Below are 19,939 nucleotides of genomic sequence, written 5' to 3'. Positions count from 1 at the left end.
CAATCATATGCACAATAATGTCACATGACAATTTTTACAACCTTGAATAAGCAAACAAGAATCATGCTCAATATAAGTGATATGGAATTATGAAGTTTGAGAATCTTTAAAAAAATCATAAATCCACCAATCAAGAGACATATTTCATACAAAAGATCCAATAAATCTCACTAAATAGACAAGAATAACATATATAATTTTAAGAAGTTAAATCTAAATCTACTATGATGCGATTGAAGACAACATATAGAGATTCCAAAAGAGCTAAGTGCACAAGAGAGATACCACAAAGGGGAATAGAGAGTGCACAAAGCCACTAGTAGGCGAGATACAAAGAGCCAACTAAGGGCTATGCACAATCCTCTTAAAGAGGAACAAAAAAAAGCATAAAATGTTGATATTATTGATAAAATGTTCTCAAAGAGCCATAGAAATTTAATAACATACATAACTATGAACCCACATATATATATAATCACATTAAACAAGAGATTTTTTTCATAATGCAACGAATATACAATCTCCAAGATGCATAATATAAACTATCAATACACAAAAAAAAAACTACTAAGATAAACACATTTCAAAATAAAAAATATGCATTTGAGTATATGATAACAAGTCATGCTTATGATATTCAATAAAGACTATTTGAGGCATATACCTAAAGATGCCTTAATCCAACACAAGTCTTTTGAAAATAATCTTACTTAATAGAGCAATATCACTCCAACATACATGAAATAACACATTCACATGATAATCGAAAGACCTTACGAGAACATAGAAAACACATCTATATTAAGAATAGATCACACCACATCTTTTAAACTTTATGCTTGATCACATCACAAAAAATCTCAAAGATAGTCTATGCATACTGTTCGAGAATGGCAGAGATGCACCGAACCCTAGGAGGAGAGAGGAAGAGGAAGAGAGAGAGAGAGAGAGAGAGAGAGAGAGAGAGAGAGAGAGAGAGAGAGGGACGGCTGTAGAAAATAAGACTCGTTAACATTTCTTAGGGCTTCTCTCTATTGTTAAATAGAGAGAGGCAAAAAGGAATAATTACATCTAAGCCCAATATAAAAACATAATTTCAAAAAACCTCTAATATAAAAGGACTTAACTTAAAAACCACCTATATTCAACACTCCCCCTTAAGCTGGAGCATAGATATCAATCATGCTCAGCTTGTCACAACATTTTGAGAAATTTGGTCTAGCAAGAGGTTTTATAAACATATCCGCAACTTGGTCTTCCGACTTTAGATATTTGGTAGTGATATGACCAGCTTGAACCATATCTCTTACATAGTGGCAATCAACCTCAATGTGCTTTGTTCTCTCATGAAATACAGGATTGTTCGCTATATATGTTGCAGCTTTGTTATCGCACATCATGGTCATAGGAGAGGAAACCTTCACCTGAAGATCATGAAGAACAGTACGAACCCACATCAATTCAGCAGCTGTTTGGGCCATAGCCCGATATTCTGATTTTGCACTCTACCTAGAAACCACATTTTGTTTCTTCTCCAAGAAATCAAGTTGTCTCCCAGAAACACACAGAATCCTGTGGTAGATTTTCTATCCACTACAGATCCTGCATAGTCAGCATCAGAATATGCCACTATCTCCAGAGTTCCACCTTTCCTGAACAATAACCCCTTTCCAGGAGAAGATTTTAGATATCTGAGAATCATAATAGCTGCATTCCAGTGTACCTTAGTTGGTTTGTCTATAAACTGGCTAACTTTGCTTACTGCTAAAGCAATATCCGGCCGGGTCACAGTTACATACAGTAGCTTCCCTACTAGGGAGCGATAGATTTTGCTATCAACCGGTTTTGACCCTTCTTCAAACAACTGAACTTTATGGTCCATGTGAATATTTGTTGGTTTAGCTCCCAACATTCCTGTTTCCTTTAATAAGTCAAAAACATACTTCCGTTGAGACAAAAACATCCCTTCACAGCTCCTGGCAACTTCTATACCCAGAAAATACCTGAGTGAACCAAGGTCTTTTGTAACAAAGTGTTTTTGAAGATGAGCCTTTGTGGCTTCAATAGCTTTCACATCATCTCCTATAAGAATGATGTCATCCACATATACCACCATAACAACTATGCCAGAGCTAGTTTTTTTTATAAATAGTGCATGATCTACTGCTGACCTATTAAAGCCAAAGCGTGACATCACTTCAAACAACTTTTGAAACCATGCACGAGGACTTTGTTTCAAGCCATAAATCGCCTTTCTCAATCTACACACCTTCTGACACTCCCCCTCAACCTCAAATCCTGGAGGTTGTTGCATGCAAACGGTCTCAGATAGATCCCTATATAGAAATGCATTTTCACATCTAATTGGTACAAGCTCCAACCATGCTGAACAACTACTGAGAGAACAAGACGAATGGTACCCATCCGTGCAACAGGAGAAAAAGTTTCAAAGAAATCAATACCATATGTCTGAGTATACCCTTTTGCTACTAATCTGGCCTTGTACCTTTCAATAGAGCCATCAGATTTGTACTTGATTGTATATACCCATTTACATCCAACAATGTCAGCATCTGCTGGGGGATCAACTAGATCCCATGTATGCTGAGATACTAAAGCATTCATTTCTTCTTGCATAGCCAGCTTCCAACGATGATCAAGCTTTGCCTGTTGATAGTTCAGAGGAATAGTTTCAGCAGATAAAGCTGAAATAAAAGACCTCATCTGATTTCCAATTCTTGCATCGGAGACAAAGTGAGATATGGGATATAAGGTACATTGTCGTGTCCCCTTTCGTAGAGCAATAAACCTGTTATCATCATCATGAAGATCACTATTGTTAGTAGAACTTACCTCAGGGGAAGAAGAAGATGAAGGCACTTGAAGAGGTGGAGCTCTACGCACATATACCAAGAGAGGATTATGAAATCTGGAAGAGGATGAAGTTTGGTTTGGTAATGAGGGCACGGATTCCAAAAGAAAAGGAGGTATAGGTAATGGAAAAGACTCAGCTGGATCATCCTGCAGCGGGGAACTGGTACTAGAGTAATATGGAGTGGATTCCAAGAAAGATACATCCGCACTGACATACTCTCGGCGAGAAATAGGATCATAACATCGATATCCCTTTTGGTTTTTTGGATAACCTATAAATATGCATTTTGTAGCTTGAGCAACTAATTTATCACGGTCAGGGCCAAATTTGTGTACAAAACAAACACATCCAAATATTTTGGGGGAGAAGGAGAAAAGTGGGGTATTGGGTTTTAGGATATGTAATGGAATTAGATCACCCACAGAAGACGAAGGCATGCGGTTGATCAGATAACAAGCAGTGGTAATCGCATCACCCCAGTATAACGCAGGAACATTGGATTGAATCATAATGGTCCTGGCAGCATCTAGCAGGTGCCGATGTTTTCGCTCAGCCACCCCATTTTGTTGAGATGAATAGGCACAGGAAGTTTGAGGTTGGATGCCATGATCTTGGTAAAATTGTAACAGACTTTTATTTAAACTCGAGAGCATTATCAGTGCGAACCAGGGTTACCGGAAGCGCCTAGCTAAAAGGGGAAGCGCGCTTCCCTGAGACACGCTTTGGAAGCGCGAAACGCGACGCTTCCGAAACGCACAGGGAAGCGCACATAAAAAAGAAGAAGCGCGTCCCCCTTTAAAGGGAAGCGCGTCCCCCTTTAAAGGGGGATGCGCTTCTCTTTATAGGGGGACGCGTCCCCCTTTAAAGGGGGACGCGTCCCTCTTTAAAAAGGGACGCGTTTCCCTTTAAAGGAAAACGCGTCCTCCTTTAAAGGGAATCGCGTCCCCCTTTAAAGGAAATCGCGTCCCCCTTTAAAGGGGGATGCCTTTACGAAATACCAAATTTACCCTTTTTTAAAACGAAATTGACACGTGAAAAACAATAAAAAAAATCTGAATAAGGGTAAAACAAACATTTTACAAAAAATCGTGAAAACTTAAGGGCGAAGGCAGGGTTTTTCTTTTTCACCCGACTCCTCTCTCTCTCTCTCTCATTTTCGGCCACCGGCGACCGACGACCGGCGACCTCCGACGATCGGCGACCTCCGACGATCTGCTACCTACGCCGATCTGCTACCTTCGACGATCGGTGACCTCCTCCTTTGTTGACATCCGAAGACCTCAATCGAGCAATGTCTCTGTTCAGGTATGTTCCTCTCTCTTCCACTGACGTCCGGCGACCTCCTCCATTGCTTAGCAAGGTTGTAAATGCGCAGGCTCAACGCCTCGCTTCGCCTCTGAGGCGTACGCCTCAAGTACTGAGGCGTACGCCTCTCACAACACTGCCCCCCCACATGAATCCTAGCTACGCCACTGCACTGAATCAATGAGGCGAAGCACCTTGCTTCGCCTCTGAGGCGTACGCCTCAGGTAATGAGGCGCACGCCTCTCACAACACTGCCCCCGATCTTCGGGGGCAGCGTCCCCGAATTTTTTTTTTTGACATAAAATAAAAAATGGCTACAATTATTAATAAAAATCTATTTCATATGGACAAATCGAACTATTTGCTGCAGTCAGGGCTGGGTAGGACTGGGCTGGGCTACAAAAATGAATAAAAATCTATTTCATATGGAATCAGGGCTGGGCTAGTCGGCTAGGACTGGGCTTTTAAAAAAAAAAATAAATAACTGTTACGGTAGCCTCCCGAAACAGTTATTTATTTTTTTTTTTTTAAAAGCCCAGTCCTAGCCAAGCCCTGATTCCATATGAAATAGATTTTTATCCATTTTTGTAGCCCAGCCCAGTACCCAGCCCTGACTGCAGCAAATAGTTCGATTTGTCCATATGAAATAGATTTTTATTAATAATTGTAGCCATTTTTTATTTTATGTCAAAAAAAAAATTGGCTGATTCACAAATTTTGCTATATTCATTGAGTCTTGGACTCTTGGCTGATTCATGTACTGATTCGTTAAATTTGATTTGATGGGCATATTCTGATAAAAATAAATAGAACTAGTCTGCAGTTCTTTTTAGATTGGATTTATCAAGCTTCTACCTATTTGTGATTTCCTGGGTTAAATTAAATCTGCGGTGTTTCAAGTTTCAACTGTCATGTTTGTTTAAGATTTAGTTTGATTAAACTTGAATTTTAAGGCTTGATGCTTTCCTCTGTATTCATTACGGGTGTTAATGCTATTAGAAAAAGGAAATCTGATTGGTTTCATAGTTCTGAAATTTAGATTGTGACTGCGAAGCTGTGTGATACATATTGTCTGGATTATTTTAAGAAATGAGCATGATTAGTTTATGTGCGCTGACACTGAAGTTGTTTAGTAAACCCCACGGTATTTTACGGGAATTCGATTGCAAGGGGCGTTTATGGTTCACTTTGAGTCTTTTTTTTCCTTTTGTTTTCGCATTCCACTCTCCATCTTTTGCTGTTAATAATAGTTTTTTTAAAGTGTTCTAAAATGATTCCTATACTTTTATGATGCAGGTATATTTGCCTGTTCTTTTCTTCATTAATGACCATCACAAGCTATGATCACAATAATTATGATGACGATGATGATTCTTTTTACAATTTGGAGCATGAATCGTCTAGTGGTGTTGGGAAGGATAATGTAAGAAAGGGCAAGATTCCATATGAGTTTGAGAATAGAAATGAAAATTGTTTTGATGAGGAAGATGAAGAAGAATATGACTACTATTCTGAAGATGACCAAGATGATAAACCACCTAGCATGCATAAAACAACAGTGCTATGGTGCCATGTATTGAAACAAAAGAAGAGTGGGCAAGGAAAGCAAGGTGGAACCCAAGTTTTTATGTGCAGGCACTGCAAAAATATTTATCATGGGTCATATACTCGAGTTTTTGCACATCTCATGGGATCTCCAAAGGGACAAAGTGTTGGGATTGCCTTTTGCCCTGTAGTTGCAAAAAATGCAGAATTGGCAAAAAAAATTAAGAGGCAAGTTCGTCGAGTGGAGGTTTCATCAAGTGCATTTGAGTTGAGGAGATCAAGAATTGATACTCCGAAGAAGCCTATTAGTATGACTACATCATCTAGTGGAAGCCGAAAAACAGTTGATATTCGTGATACCTTTAAAAAGGTAGAAAGAGATGATGTAGATCACAAAATTATCAAATTTTTGTGTGCAAATGACATACCTTTCAATGTGCTTCGATCACCATATTGGGAAGAGATGATATCTGCAGTTAGTAAAGTGCCTGGATATAAACCCCCATCATATGAAAAAGCGCGAACAACGTTGCTTGACAGTGAGAAAGAGTGTGTTCACAGGGAGTTAAATGAATTTCGAGAAAAGTTTGAGGAGTTTAGAGTTTCCATTGTCTTAGACAGTTGGACAAATATCAAGAACAAACACTTGATAAATATACTTGCCTCAAACTGTTTTGGCTCGATGTTCTTATATGCAAGCGATTTTTCTAATGTGCAACAGTCAGCTGCAAACATTGCCGAGTTTTTGAAGACGGGATTTAAACTTGTGGGGCCTTCTAATGTAGTGCAAGTGATTACAGACAATGCAGCAAATTGCAAGTTAGCAGGTGAAGAATTAAAACAAACATACAAGTATATTTTTTTGTCACCTTGTGTTGTGCACACACTTAATTTGATCTTCAAGGATTTGGCACATGAGTTTCATTGGTTGGGAGAAACATATTTGCAGAGTAAAGAAATTGTGAAGTATATCACAAATCATTCAAAAGCACTAGCAATCTTTAGAAGTAATGAAAAATTAGAATTAATAAAGATTGCAAAAACAAGGTTTGCTTCACATTATACTACTTTGAAACGCTTGCTTGATGTGAGGGAGAGCTTAAGGCTCACAGTAATTTCAGATAGATGGAGCGATTGGAAGCAATCATGCATGGATGACACTATGAAAAAAGGGTTGTTACAACAGAAACAACTGTTCTTGATGAAGAATATTGGGATTCTGTACGTTTAGCATTATTGATTACAAAACCCATCTATAAGATGATTAAATTTTGTGATCAGGAAGGCCCTATAATTGGTGAAGTGTAAGAAGGCATGGACAACATGTTGGGGGAAATCAAAGACAATCTAAAAGGACAACCAGATTTATATGAAAAGATTCATAAGATTGTCTCAAATAGATGGGATAGAATGAATGTGCCTCTCCATAGTCTAGCCCACATGCTTACTCCAAAATATTACGAGTCGGAGTATCTCAAAATCCCAGCAGCAGGAGGGGTCAAACGAGTTTCTCCTGGTAAAAATTTTATTCTATCAATTTAATAAAATTTAATGATTTAATTATTTTATTATTTCATTTGCATTTTCTTGTTATAGTTACTAAACATTTTTTTTTGCAGAAAAGGATAATGATATCTTAGACGGTGCAATGCTCGCGCTTGAAGTCATATCTTCTGGAAATGAAGAGTTGTCTACACTTTATAGGTCACAACTTATGGCTTTTGCATCAAGAAGTGGAAGATTTAGCCGAAATGCAGCAAGAATAGATGCACTGAATCCTACAATGTCGGTGCTTAATTGGTGGCGTTTTTATGGTGGTGATGCACCTGAGTTGAGAGCATTAGCCATTAAAGTTTTATCTCAACCTATTAGCACATCTTCTGCAGAAAGAGTGTGGAGCACCTATAGTTACATTCACAATGTTAAAAGAAACAGACTCAATGAAGATCGTGCTGATACCTTAGTGTATATTCATTCCAATCTTCGATTGATTGACAGGTATAATTAAACTGTGTTGTACTTTTGTTTTGGTATTTTTTTTCTCTTTTTCTATCATTGATTGTTTATTAGCATTCATATTTTATATTCTTGTTATAAAAGGTGCAACGATCGCTACAAAGAAGGGCCTAGTCGAAAATGTGATATCAATCCAGAACTTCCTATTGTAGAAGAAAATACGTTGAGATTAGAGGATATGCGATGGAGAGATTTGGATGATAGTGCACAACAATCAAGCACTATTTCCAAATCCAAACATAAAGATGCACAACCAAGAGCTCCATTACCTCCAATAATCATACGTACAAATGAAGTTGAAGATGATACAAATCAATCCAACAGAGCTAGTAGAACTGCAGATATACAAGAGCGACCATCAGTTCCTTAAGGTCGGATTGATCGTTTCTTTAGCAGGAGACCTAGGCAAGGTATGTTGATATTGTGTTTTTTATATTTTAAATTATGGTTTTTGAACATTTTAATTTTTTAAGGTATTCATTATAGGAAATGAAGGAAGGAGCAGAAGACATGGTCGTGGAGGACAAGAAGCACGTGATGATGCAGAAAGTTCACGATCTATTGCTGACTTGAAGGGGAAGAGAAAGATGACAAATTAATGAACTCTTGAATTATTAATTATTTTTTTGATGATGTAGTTGGAGTAGTCCAACTTAAAAACTTTTATGTTACTTTTTTGTCATGGTCTTATAATATTTTTTGGTATACTTTTACTTTGAATCTTGCATGATGAAGTGAAGTAGTGGATTATGTTAATTTTAAGGTTAGACTTAGAGTTTAGAACTTTGTAGCTTATAATTTACAATTTAGAAATTTATAGCTTCTTAGGTCGCTTCCGGTTCGCTTCCTATGTCGCGTCCGAGACGCTTCCCGGTTCGCTCCTAAGTGGTCCCACGCTTCCCGCTTCCTAAAATTTTGAAAGTGCCTCGCTTCCCGCTTCCGCTTCCCGCTCCCGCTTCCTCGACTGACAACTCTGGTGCGAACAATCTTGACAATAGATTCAAACTGAGTTTTTATTTCAAGAATTAAGGATTTGATAATACTTGGAACTTCAGATCGTTCCTTTATTAAAAACACCCATGACAACTTAGAGAAATCATCAACAATAACAAGATAGTAACGACACTGAGTCCTAGTAGGAATCTTACTAGGACCCCATACATCTGCATGAAGAAGTTCAAAAACTTTATTACTAGACTGACTCTGACTTGAAGGGAACGAACTTCGATGATGCTTTCCCAACTAACATGCTTCACATTGAAATGATGTGGTGGAAGAAATTTGAGGAAAGACCGAACGAAGCTTTGACAATGAAGGATGACCAAGACGATGATGCCACTGAACCAGACTGAATGAGTGTTCCACTGCAACATGAACATTACCCATTGGATGATGTAGGTAGTAAACTCCATTTTCTTCATAGCCTCCACCAATCTTCTTCCCCATCAGCAAATCCTGAAAATGACAACCCATCAAATTAAATATTACTCTACAGTTTTGTTCTCTTATAAGGCAACTAACAAGAGAGTAAACTTTGAGGAAAGTTTGGAGCATGAAGAACATTTTTCAACTGTAATGAAGAGGATATAAAAATATTTCCCTGACCAACAACCGGGGAGGAACTCCCATCGGCTAATGAGACTCCTCGATGAGCATTAATATCCTTTATATCTGAAAAAACACTTGAATTCCCACATAAATACCTGGATGCACCAGAGTCAATAATCCACTTACTATCAGTCGGATGAAGATGATTTCCGGTTGAATAGGCAACACCAGCTACAAGAGGGGTAGAACTCAAAGGACGAAGAGCTATCAGCTCATCATATTCAGCACGACTGAGAGTGATACTACTGTCACTTGTGGAAATATTTTCCTGTACCTTTGTTGCCTCGTGAGTAGTAACATTTGCTTTAGGAGCATATGACTTTGATGAAGAGGAGGTTGGTCGGCCATGCTTATCCCAGCAACGATCTTCTAAATGTCCAGATTTTCCACAGAATGTACATTGAAGCTTTCCTCTGCCTCCAATACCTCGTCCACGACCTCGTCCTCTGATATTCTGAAGATTTCTACGCCCATAACCAGATGAGACAACTAGAGCAGATGACTGAGTCACAGGCTGAGATTGTGGAAGAGAAACCGCAAGTCTACTTAGACGATTGTATGCATCAGCAAGAGTAGGAACATCTGATCCAGTCAGCATTTGGACTTTTGCAACAGAGAATTCTGAAGATAAGCTTGTAAGAAACCGAGCAACCATAGTTTGTTCTTGATGATCCTTCTGCTTTGAACAATAGAGAGGTCTGTGAGCATTGAGCCTTTCAAACACAACTTTTACTGATGCATAGTACTGGGCCAAGGTCTGATCCCCCTGCTGTAAATTATATATCTCCTGTTCGACTTGCAGGATACGACTCACATTAGTTTCTTGTGAATACGTATCACGAAGATTGTCCCACATCTGTTTGGCTGTATTATAGTAAATTAAACCATCTGCAATATGGGTTTCGACACTATTCATGATCCATGACATAACAATGTCATTATCTTCATCCCAAGTAACGTATTTTCCCACCTTTTCATTGGGTTCATCTTCCAACAAAATATGTTTTCTACGATGTCCAGACACCGACATCATAAACATTCTGGACCACCTGGCATAGTTAGTTTCATTCAACCTTACAGAAGAGCCGTACGAGAAGGGATTGGCAAAAGCCTTATACTCTCCAATATTCTCAATTTTGGAATCACATTTCGAAGTTTCACCCATACTGAATATTTAATTCTATTTCAGCCAAAACAAATCAAATTTACCCACTTGAATAGCAGGTTTTATAAACCCAGCAGCCACAACAGAAATACAATCTTGACAGGCTTCAAGCAACACATACAATAGCGTATGTGACGATCACGCATCAGCCAGAACCGACGACCAGCATTTCCAGCATCTATACTCAACACAGAATCTCTCGACAATAATAAAAAATTTCACATAAGCATGATATTTTCCAACTCAGTAGATATTTTCCAACACAGCAAAAAAACAATCTTCCTGTTTCCACGACAGAACTTCTGAGAAAAAAAAAATTCAAGACAGCATGTCTGATATCGAAACTAATATGCGTCTTTCACAACAAAGAAAAACATCACGACAGCAGACAAACATCACGACATCATAAAAATATACCTAGCAGGAATCACGGTATCATGAGATGCTGAAATCACGACAGCAGTTGCTGAAATCATATTGGCTTATGCTGGAAATCACGACAGCTAAAAACAGGATGCCAAAAAAAAATCACGACAGGGACACGATAAACAAATCACAGCAGCAGCACATCTCTATCCCAAATAGCGTAAACAAATCCCAGCCACAGCATGTCGCAATCACAAATATCCACACAGAAAGACATCTGTTATCGGCTGCCACACCCAGAAATCACGGCAGATGGAACTCAAGAGAAAGGGGGTACGGCTTCCGAACACACTCCCACGATGCTCCTTAGATCTGATAACAGATCTGGACCAGATCTCACAAAAAAAAAATTAATACACACCTGGTTCCAATATAATTTTTTTTTTGTTGGTGTAGATCGATTGCAGAGGAGATCACGATCTATCACGTTCCTGAGATCGTTGGCTATGATACCATGTTCGAGAATGACAAAGATGCACCGATAGGAGGAGAGAGGAAGAGAAAGAGAGAGAGAGAGAGAGAGAGAGAGGAGAGAAAGGGAGAGAGAGAGAGAGAGGGACGGCTGTAGAAAATAAGACTCGTTAACATTTCTTAGGGCTTCTCTCTATTGTTAAATAGAGAGAGGCAAAAAGGAATAATTACATCTAAGCCCAATATAAAAACAGAATTTTAAAAAACCTCTAATATAAAAGGACTTAACTTAAAAACCACCTATATTCAACACATACGTTAAGAGACATTCAAACATGAAATTTAGTATTTTGCAAAATATGAAACACATAAGATTTTTAAGAAATCACATATTTTTGCAAAATAAAATTTAGAGGCCAATCCTGATTCAATTCCTTCTTTAGCTTAACCTGATTACTCAAGCTTGGAGTCACCTTCTATGAATCCGTTCTCTCCTCCTTCGTCCCCTCCTCAGGTAAGCTGAAGTTCTAGAATATCTATTTTTTCTCATTTTGTGTCTTATGAGTTTTTCTCTCTTTAGACATTGTGCATTTTTACATTGATTATTGAGCCTGAGTCCTATTCAGAGGCAGCTTCAAAAAAGGAATGGCAACAAACAATGGCTAAGGAGATGAATACACTGAATTATGCATGCATGAGAGTTGGTAAAACTTTCACTTGAAAAGAATATTGTTAGGAGCAAGTGGGTTTATAAGATCAAGACAAAGGCAGATGGATCAGTTGAGAGATACAAGACAATATTAGTGGCAAAAGCTACAATCAACACTTTGGAATTGATTTCGTAGAAATCTTTGCACCGTGGCTCATATTGACAACTATAAGAACTTTACTAGCAATAGTTATAGTGAGACAATGGAACTTATGGCAACTAGATGTGAAAAATGTTTTCTTGAATAGTGATTTAGATGAGGAGGTTTATATGGAGTTGCTACAAAGGTATTCAGATTCAGAGGGTAGAGTTTGCAAGATGAAAATGGCTCCGTATAGACTCAAATAAGCACCTCAGGGTTAGTTTGAAAAATTTAGTTCTACTGTCAGATCTATATATTGATGATATGATTGTTACAAGAGTCGATTTGCAAGGTGGAGCAAGGGAAGGAGGGCCTCCCACATCTTACAAAATGAGGTGAGGGCCCTCCACCTAAATGGCAGTCTTCAAAGGTGGGCAGCAATCAGTGCTGCTTGCCATGCAGCATTTAGTGGTGCTTCCTGCCAAACAGCATTCATTGCTTACATGGCAGTCATGCAGTATTATTTAGTGCTGTTGTATAAAAAAAGTAAAGAGGAATCACACCATAAAAAAGATGGCAGAATTTCTCGTGTTTTTTTAATTATCTTGCGAAAAAATAGAGAGATATTGAGTTTGAACGAGATTATGAATATCTCGGGAATAAAACATGAATGTTCAGTTTGATGTTTATATCACATTTTTTTTTGCGATTCAAAATATCGGCAATATTTGTTACTATGGTCCAGACCTGCACCGTATATCCTCCATTAGACAACATTTAGATTAACTGCCCTTTTCCCATGAAGCTCTCCTTCCTCCTGTTTTGAAATACAATGCAATATATCAACAATCATTCACTGAATAGCCTACTATTTCATTTCTGATTAGAATAAGCATATTGATCCAATTCTTAGGATTATTACCTAATTCTCTAATACTAATAATAATAAATAAGCATTGAAAGAAATGATTCCTTTAATGTAAATATCATGTTACGTGCAAATTCTTGATCAACAGTTTTAGGCCATTATGATTAATAAAAATTAAATTATGTCAGATAAAAATTGAAATAGATATAATCAGTAACAAACTTTAGATCTTAAAAAGATTGATGAACTTAGGGGCCTCGGGTTCAAACTCCATGGGGGTTAACCCCAGTTTGCCTATCATAAAAAAAGAAATAGTAAAGATTGATGAACTTAGGGACATGACTGCATCCACAAAATGCTGAGGCATGTCCTGTGTCGTATCGTTTGGACACTAGGTACAAACTTTAACAATCTGACATTGGCTTATTCCCTAAGAGCAAACTATCTTATGATAAATTTGGTGGAAATGGTTTTTCTCTAATACAATTTCATATACATGTACAATGTACATATCTGAGAAATTTGAAGTTTGTGCACTGTGTTCTTGGTTTCATTGTTAGATGTATCACAGGTTTGCAATTCTTTATGTATTTGTTACTTTGAATGTGACAAAATGTTCTTATTGCAGTCATCCATACTTGGTGATTATTTACGTTTAATAGTTGCAGCAGAAATGCTCTTTTATTTGCTTATTGAAAAAGTTTACATGTTTAATCATTGACAGATTGACTTTCCCTATTTTAGGATTCCTTATGTTCATCATCAACCAAACATGAGAACACGACCAAACTTCGAGAGTGTTTGGAAGACTTCAAGAGATCAAATGATTGTGCAATTGAAATTCCTGAGGATGAGCAAAGGAAACTTTCAGAGACCATTATGGATGAAATTCCAATGGATATTGTGGAACTTATGGCAAAAAACCAGCACGAAAGACGTCTTTTTAATGCTGCTGAACATAAAAGCATGGATCAATTGTTGAATACATGTTCAAAGAGGAGTCCAAGCATAATGGACATCACAGCGGTCCTTCAGAATGATGTCTCAGGTTTGTTACATGAGGATGTCTCTTTCAGTCAGAATCTTCAATATGTCGATACGAGAAATAAAATGTTGACATACGCGGCAAAGGCAACTGAGATTGAAAATGGCCAGATGGGATTCACTCCTGTTATTCCTGGGACCAATCTGAGTGCACGCAAAAAGGGAATACCTTGTGTTACCACTGAACTCTCTGGAAGATTGTTTCCAGTTAGTGGTCATGACAGGGACTATGTTACGCAAGAACCTGCTTGGAACAAAAATGCAACGGGATGCAGATGGTCTCCAAATTCCTTGTGGTCAGCAGAAGCATATGGCATGCATCAAAATGTCCCTAGACAGTCATCAATGTCACTGCGTAAGTCACCCTCAGAGATGCAATGTACACAGACAATAAAATTTGAATCTCATTACTCAAGTAGAGAGACAGATTGCTTAGACTCTGTTATCATTTTCAAAGGAAATGGGGACATGATTAGTCATGGAAGTTTTGGCATGAAATCAATGAACCCAAAAGTTGCACCCTATCTCCAAAACGGGAAAGAGAAGGTTATCTCTGGAACCTCCAACAAAGGGAATCCATCTTCTTGTACAGATGATCCGAAAAACCTGCTTTTGTCAGATCTTTACACAAATGAGACCATCTCAGCAATGAACTTGCTGAGATTAATGAACCAGGGTCTGTCATCAAGTATGTCAGATAAACCATCATATGACCAAAGCTGTGCATGCTTCTTCAGCCAATCTCAGTTTTTGCACAATCATCAACCAAAGGACTCGGGTGTTCCAGTGGGTTGCCTGAGCAATATCAGCGAGACTTCTTTGCAGCCAGTGACACCAGAATGCTGTGATCTTAATCTTCCCTTAAGAAGCTTGGGCAGGCTTCTCAGTCCAATTACCAAGGTCAGTCCTGTTTCATGTACATTGCAAGAGGACAGATCTCTGGAACCTGACAATGGCAAAGCAGCCTTTGGTTCTATGGGTCAGTTTTCCTCCAAGGTTTCTCATATGATGCACAAAGTGGTTCCTTCTTGTCCTTGTCCTCAAAAGAATGAACAAGAAAAATTTTCAGGGTCTCATGAATGTATGGCGTTCCATCATTTGGGTAAGAGGTTTCGATGTGCTTGGGAGTCTGTAAATATTTTTGGGCATTCTGAGAAAAGGGAGCAACTGGCAGCTTACCATCCACTTGAAGTATGTATTGAGAAGGATGAAATGACTCGATCTATGGGAAGTGACTGTATGACTGAGATATGCACTGTGAACAGAAATCCTGCTGAGATCAGCATGCAAGAAGAAAACAGTTTTGTTGTTCATAAAAAGTTAGCTCCATCAAGCACAAGTCATTGGAAGCGACAAAAAACTGTGAAGATTGCTGCCATAAAAACAAACACCTAGCATGCTGAGTCGTTTTTGCATGTGGTGTGTTAGCTGAATTTTAGTGAAAACTGTTTCAAATATACTGTTAAGCATCCACTGAAGTTATCTTTGAACTTTGGATAGTTGAGGTGATCATATTCTGTAAGCTCAAAGAGTAAACTCAATTGTGGTTTTCTGCTGCAAGACTGAAGTCTTACATCTACAGAAACAAAATTTCCCTTGTCAATTGGATTGCTGCAGCAGCACAATATCAGGCTGGAAAATGGTGCTCCTGGCCGAACATGATTCTTCATTATATTTTCATGAATGACAGTATCATCTTCTTTACAAATGTAAAGCCTCAAAAGTTCAGTTAAATAGTGAGTAAATAAAGGTGTGTACAAGTATCATGACTTTGTTGAATATAAAGAGTGAAATGCTCTGGTCTGTTGCTCAGGAACTGTTTCACCATGTGCAGTGTAAACAGGAAGTTTCAATACTTTTATTGAAAACAACATGAAGATCATATGTACAATAAAGGTGATTTTCATGGTGATTCTTACAATACCTTCACAGAACATGATAATTTAGGAAAACTTTTCCTGTACAAGTGCCCATGTTTTTCGTTTTTCCCTATTGAGCACAATCTTTTGTTAACATGATAACTTGTATGCGTATGTCAAAGTGTGCTTTTTTAGCTGTTACCTTTGTAAGGAGCTAACAAACAGTTGACCGTCTGATTGAGATTGTTAAGTCATCCACTATGGTTGGGCTTGGAAGTGCATCAGAAATTCCAACCCGGCCAAGGTGTTGAATTTCTAGAATATGTTGTTTTATTTTTTGCTTATTTTGAAGACAATAACTGCATCTTGGAACAACAGTTGCCAATAATTAGATAATAGACGTGCATCCTCTGCTCACATGCTGCCTTGTGTCTCTCTTTTTAGGTGTTAGATACCCCATGATGATACTGTGTGCTCATGTCTTGTGCGTGTATTCGTGTGCATGCATGTCCATATGGTCTTGCTCGTGCTGCTCTCATGTTTCTGTGACCTAAATGTGCTATGTTATTTCTTCAATTTCAATTGTAGAATCTTTGACCAACTTCACAACCTTACGATACGTTTTGTATTCCATCACACACTATTCACTTTTATGAGCAATACCTTAAAAGGGAAAGACTCGCATCAGATTTTTTAAGCTATTTTTATTAATTCTTATATTTTTTATAATACTGGTCTTTTTAATTTTTATTTGCAAGATTTACCGGATAGAAACCTTAAAAAATGAAAATCTTGAAAATCTCCTGAGAAATTCATGGATGATAAAATACCATTTTAACCTCTTTAATAGACCATGATGAACACACACACGGCAGTCTCAAAGTGCATTGATACTTTGAACTGAATTAAGGTTCTGTTTGGAAGCAGGTGTTGGATAGGAAATAATAGGGGCGACGAGAATTGAGAGGAAAATGGGTGATGAGAATGGAGTTGTCAAATATATCCTTTTGAGGATGCAACAATAGAAGTGAGATGCAAAGCTACCTCCACTTCCATCTCTACTCTCATCTCCCCAATCCGGGCTAAAAAAATCAGGGGAGGTAGGGGATTCAGTAAACCTCTCTCTCTCTCTCACGACTCCCAAACAGAGCCTAAAGGCAGCAGATACAGCCTTTCCATGTGAGAAACATTCATAAGGTCGACATCGTCCAAAGCATGCAGAAGGTGAAGCAAGATGGAGAACCGGAAAACAAGATATTCATAGTCTCAGTCCAACACTTTTTCTGCTTCCAATAGGAGCAATGAAGAATGTTCAATAATATAAGCAGCAATGGTACACACCTCAATGGAGCTCTGGTAGGCCATGAACAACTACAGCTGGAGCCATATTACAGATCAAGTGACCCTTGCTGTTTACCAATAAAGAGAGGATAACTGGTACAACTCCCAGCACCAAGTTTGGAACTCATGAGAAACGAATAGAGAACCCTTTGTCAGTGGGCACGAAATCCATGCCACCAAATTCCTCAAGATCCGAATCCTGACCCAAATCTTTCCAGGCATCATCCCAGTCCCCTGTTGTGCTCTCATGGGCGCTGCGAGCAGATGGAACATGCAACTTGTTTGCTGGAACGGGCAATGGGTCTTCCTTGAAATAGTTATCATTCACCAACTCTAATGCAGTGGCTCTTGCCATTGGATCATAGCAAACAAGTCTCTGAACCAGACGAACTTCGGATTGGGAACGGTTAGGTAGGCAAGCCTTCAGACCCAATGGTGCTTGGTTGTCCTTGAAGGAAATTTTGCCGTAGTCCGGAAGACATGAGCAACCTAGCCAAGTTTCTTCATTGATATTACCAAAAACACTGATTATCTTAGCCAGCTGATCAATGTCTGAGTTTCCTTGAAACAGAGGCCTTAAGGCAAGAAGCTCAGCAAATATGCAACCCACAGACCACAAATCAATCTCCTGACCATAATTTGTTGATCCATAAAGTAACTCAGGAGCTCTAAACCATCGAGTTCCAACACAAGAAGTGAAGCCTTGCTCATTCTCTTCCATGACTTCCTCATTGTAAGAGCATGGGCTGTGCAAAGGCTCAGCGACATGGTCAGTTTCATTCACTTTAACCTCCTTGTCAGTTTCATCCAGAGCATCCGGGCAGTGTTCCTGATCTGGTTCAGAGAAAGCCAAAGGGTCATGAAGATTATTCAACTGCTCCCGTGAAGCTTGCTCCCATGACCTATGCTCCTCTGGACTACCGATGTCCCCTTGCGGCACCGCCGGGAGTCTCCCGTCTTGGTCCTGACCCCGCTCTGGGTTCGCATCCCCTGGCAAAAATGCAGGCGCCTGGAGTATCCTTGACTGGCAAACCAACACTAACCACATTTCACACTTCTGAATCTAGAGAATGTGAAATTTCAAGCATAAACATGATCCTTGCTGTAGTTGGATATGCCAACATTGGGAGAGAAACATGTGATCCTAGAACCCAAATAAGTTATATATTAAAACGACCAAAAACAATCACAGATTCAATAAACAAGTAAAGAATTTTCCTGAATAGAAACTTTCACCAAAACCCATTAACAAAAATCTCAACAGTTTCTTCTCATTGCAAGTACAAAATCAAAACTTGATCACATGAACTACTATACAAGGTACTGAATCTGAACTCTTTTAACACTGAACCCAGGAACCCAATACCAAGATTTCATGCCATCCAATTTGAACAGGCATAACAAGCAGCAAGACGATTCATCTGAAGGGTAAGTCCCACCCAATTTACAATTAACAAAATATCAGAGAGTACATTTACAAAGGCCAGTAATTGATATAAGCTAAAACAAGAAATAGATTAAACAACGGAAGTTAGCTAACGCATGCTAGCAGTGAGTCCACCGAGCGATAGTTACTTTGGTTTCATGCGGTCCATTGATCCATAGAGAAGCACAAGTTTTTCAATAGTTTTCTCAGGCAAAAGACTCAATCCTATCAAAAGTATCATGCCTTCCATGTCCGAAATCCGCCAATTTCAGAACAGAAAAACCCGAAAGAAACACCCAGATTAGCAAAATTAGCTGCGCACCTGGCCGAAATCTGCCAATTTCAGAACGCCGTCGGCAGAAATCAATAGATTCTCGGGCTTGAGATCCCGATGGACGACCGAATTTGCGTGGCATGCCGTGACCCCTTCCAGAATCTGAAGCATCCATCGCTTGAGATCCCCGACCGGGATCCCCTCGCCGCCCTCGTCGACCCTTCTCTTCGCTTCGTCGATTACGGTGGCGAGATCAGTGGGAAGGTACTGGAGGACGAGGACGGCGTCGTCGTCCTCGTTCCAGAAGAACTCGTGGAGGGCGACAACGTTGGGCGAGGATGAGCGGAGGAGCTGAAGAGACTCGATCTCGCGGTAGGCGCTCTGGTGGTCGTGGACCTCCTTGAGGGCGACGAGGAGGCCGTCGACGCGGCGCCGCGCCCGGTAGACGTCGGCGTAGGCGCCGTAGCCGATCCTCTCGAGGATCTCGTAGCGATCGGTGATCTCCGAGTTGCCGTAAATGCTCCAACTCCGGGAGTTCGCCATTCCGATCGGGGAGGGAAATTGGGGTTAGGGTTTCCTTATCGTTGCTCGGAGGGAAATTGGGGATGGGAATTCTTTCCTCCTGCAGAAGGAGAAATTAGGGCTAGTGTTTGCCTAAGAGTTGGGTCATGGGAGGGAAACTACGGGGTTGGGATTCCTTCTTCTGGCGATGGAACAGTGGATTCCCCAAACAGAAAACCGGTGCAAATCATTGGCCCCATGTCCGTAAGATTAGGGCATAGCGACAAACGTTTTTATCGGCAATTTTTCGTTTTACAAAAACTCGTGAGAAATTGAAAACCTGACCCTTTGACACCCATACACGCAATCTTAACCATTCTAGCAATTTTATTTCTTAACCTTAGTTGGTTTGAGATGAGAACAAATATGGTCAGGTGTAGTTACAGAGGTAGAACCTGAAAATTTATACAAGGGGGACAGTATA

At 39.3% G+C, this 19,939-nt stretch overlaps 2 protein-coding genes across 4 annotated transcripts in view; one reads left to right on the top strand and one right to left on the bottom strand.

Annotated features, from left to right (window-relative positions):
* LOC149828792 (uncharacterized) overlaps positions 1-16,111 on the top strand; it is a 77,108-nt gene extending 60,997 nt beyond the window's left edge. Inside the window, exons 3-4 of one of the 2 annotated variants that reach the window (XR_016434339.1) lie at positions 13,755-15,804; positions 15,889-16,111. Coding sequence is in view for 1 of the 2 variants with exons in the window: in XM_090017726.1 (XP_089873852.1) it covers positions 13,755-15,449 (1,695 nt within the window). In the remaining variant the exon portion in view is untranslated. Of the gene's footprint in view, positions 1-13,754 lie in introns of both variants that reach the window. The other variant, XM_090017726.1, reaches the window with a different exon arrangement.
* On the bottom strand, positions 12,717-19,715 carry LOC149828791 (cyclin-dependent kinase F-1-like). 2 transcript variants are annotated; one of them, XR_016434340.1, is made up of 3 exons: positions 19,003-19,715; positions 17,255-18,278; positions 12,717-12,959 (listed from the first exon to the last, which is right to left on the bottom strand). XR_016434340.1 is itself a non-coding variant. In XM_090017727.1 (2 exons), exons 1-2 carry the CDS (start codon positions 19,495-19,497, stop codon positions 17,379-17,381), a joined length of 1,395 nt encoding a protein of 464 aa, XP_089873853.1. In that variant the 5' UTR covers positions 19,498-19,715; the 3' UTR covers positions 17,192-17,378. The 2 variants fall into 2 exon arrangements, 1 of the variants encoding a protein (XP_089873853.1); XM_090017727.1 differs by lacking the exon at positions 12,717-12,959 and having other exon boundaries at positions 17,192-18,278.
* Between the last annotated feature and the right edge of the window lie 224 nt (positions 19,716-19,939).

Source organism: Nuphar pumila, chromosome 9 (genome assembly GCF_984573655.1).
Source record: "Nuphar pumila chromosome 9, dmNupPumi1.hap1.1, whole genome shotgun sequence".
Taxonomy (NCBI): Eukaryota; Viridiplantae; Streptophyta; class Magnoliopsida; order Nymphaeales; family Nymphaeaceae; genus Nuphar; species Nuphar pumila.
This window is presented reverse-complemented; position numbering and strand designations above follow the sequence as displayed.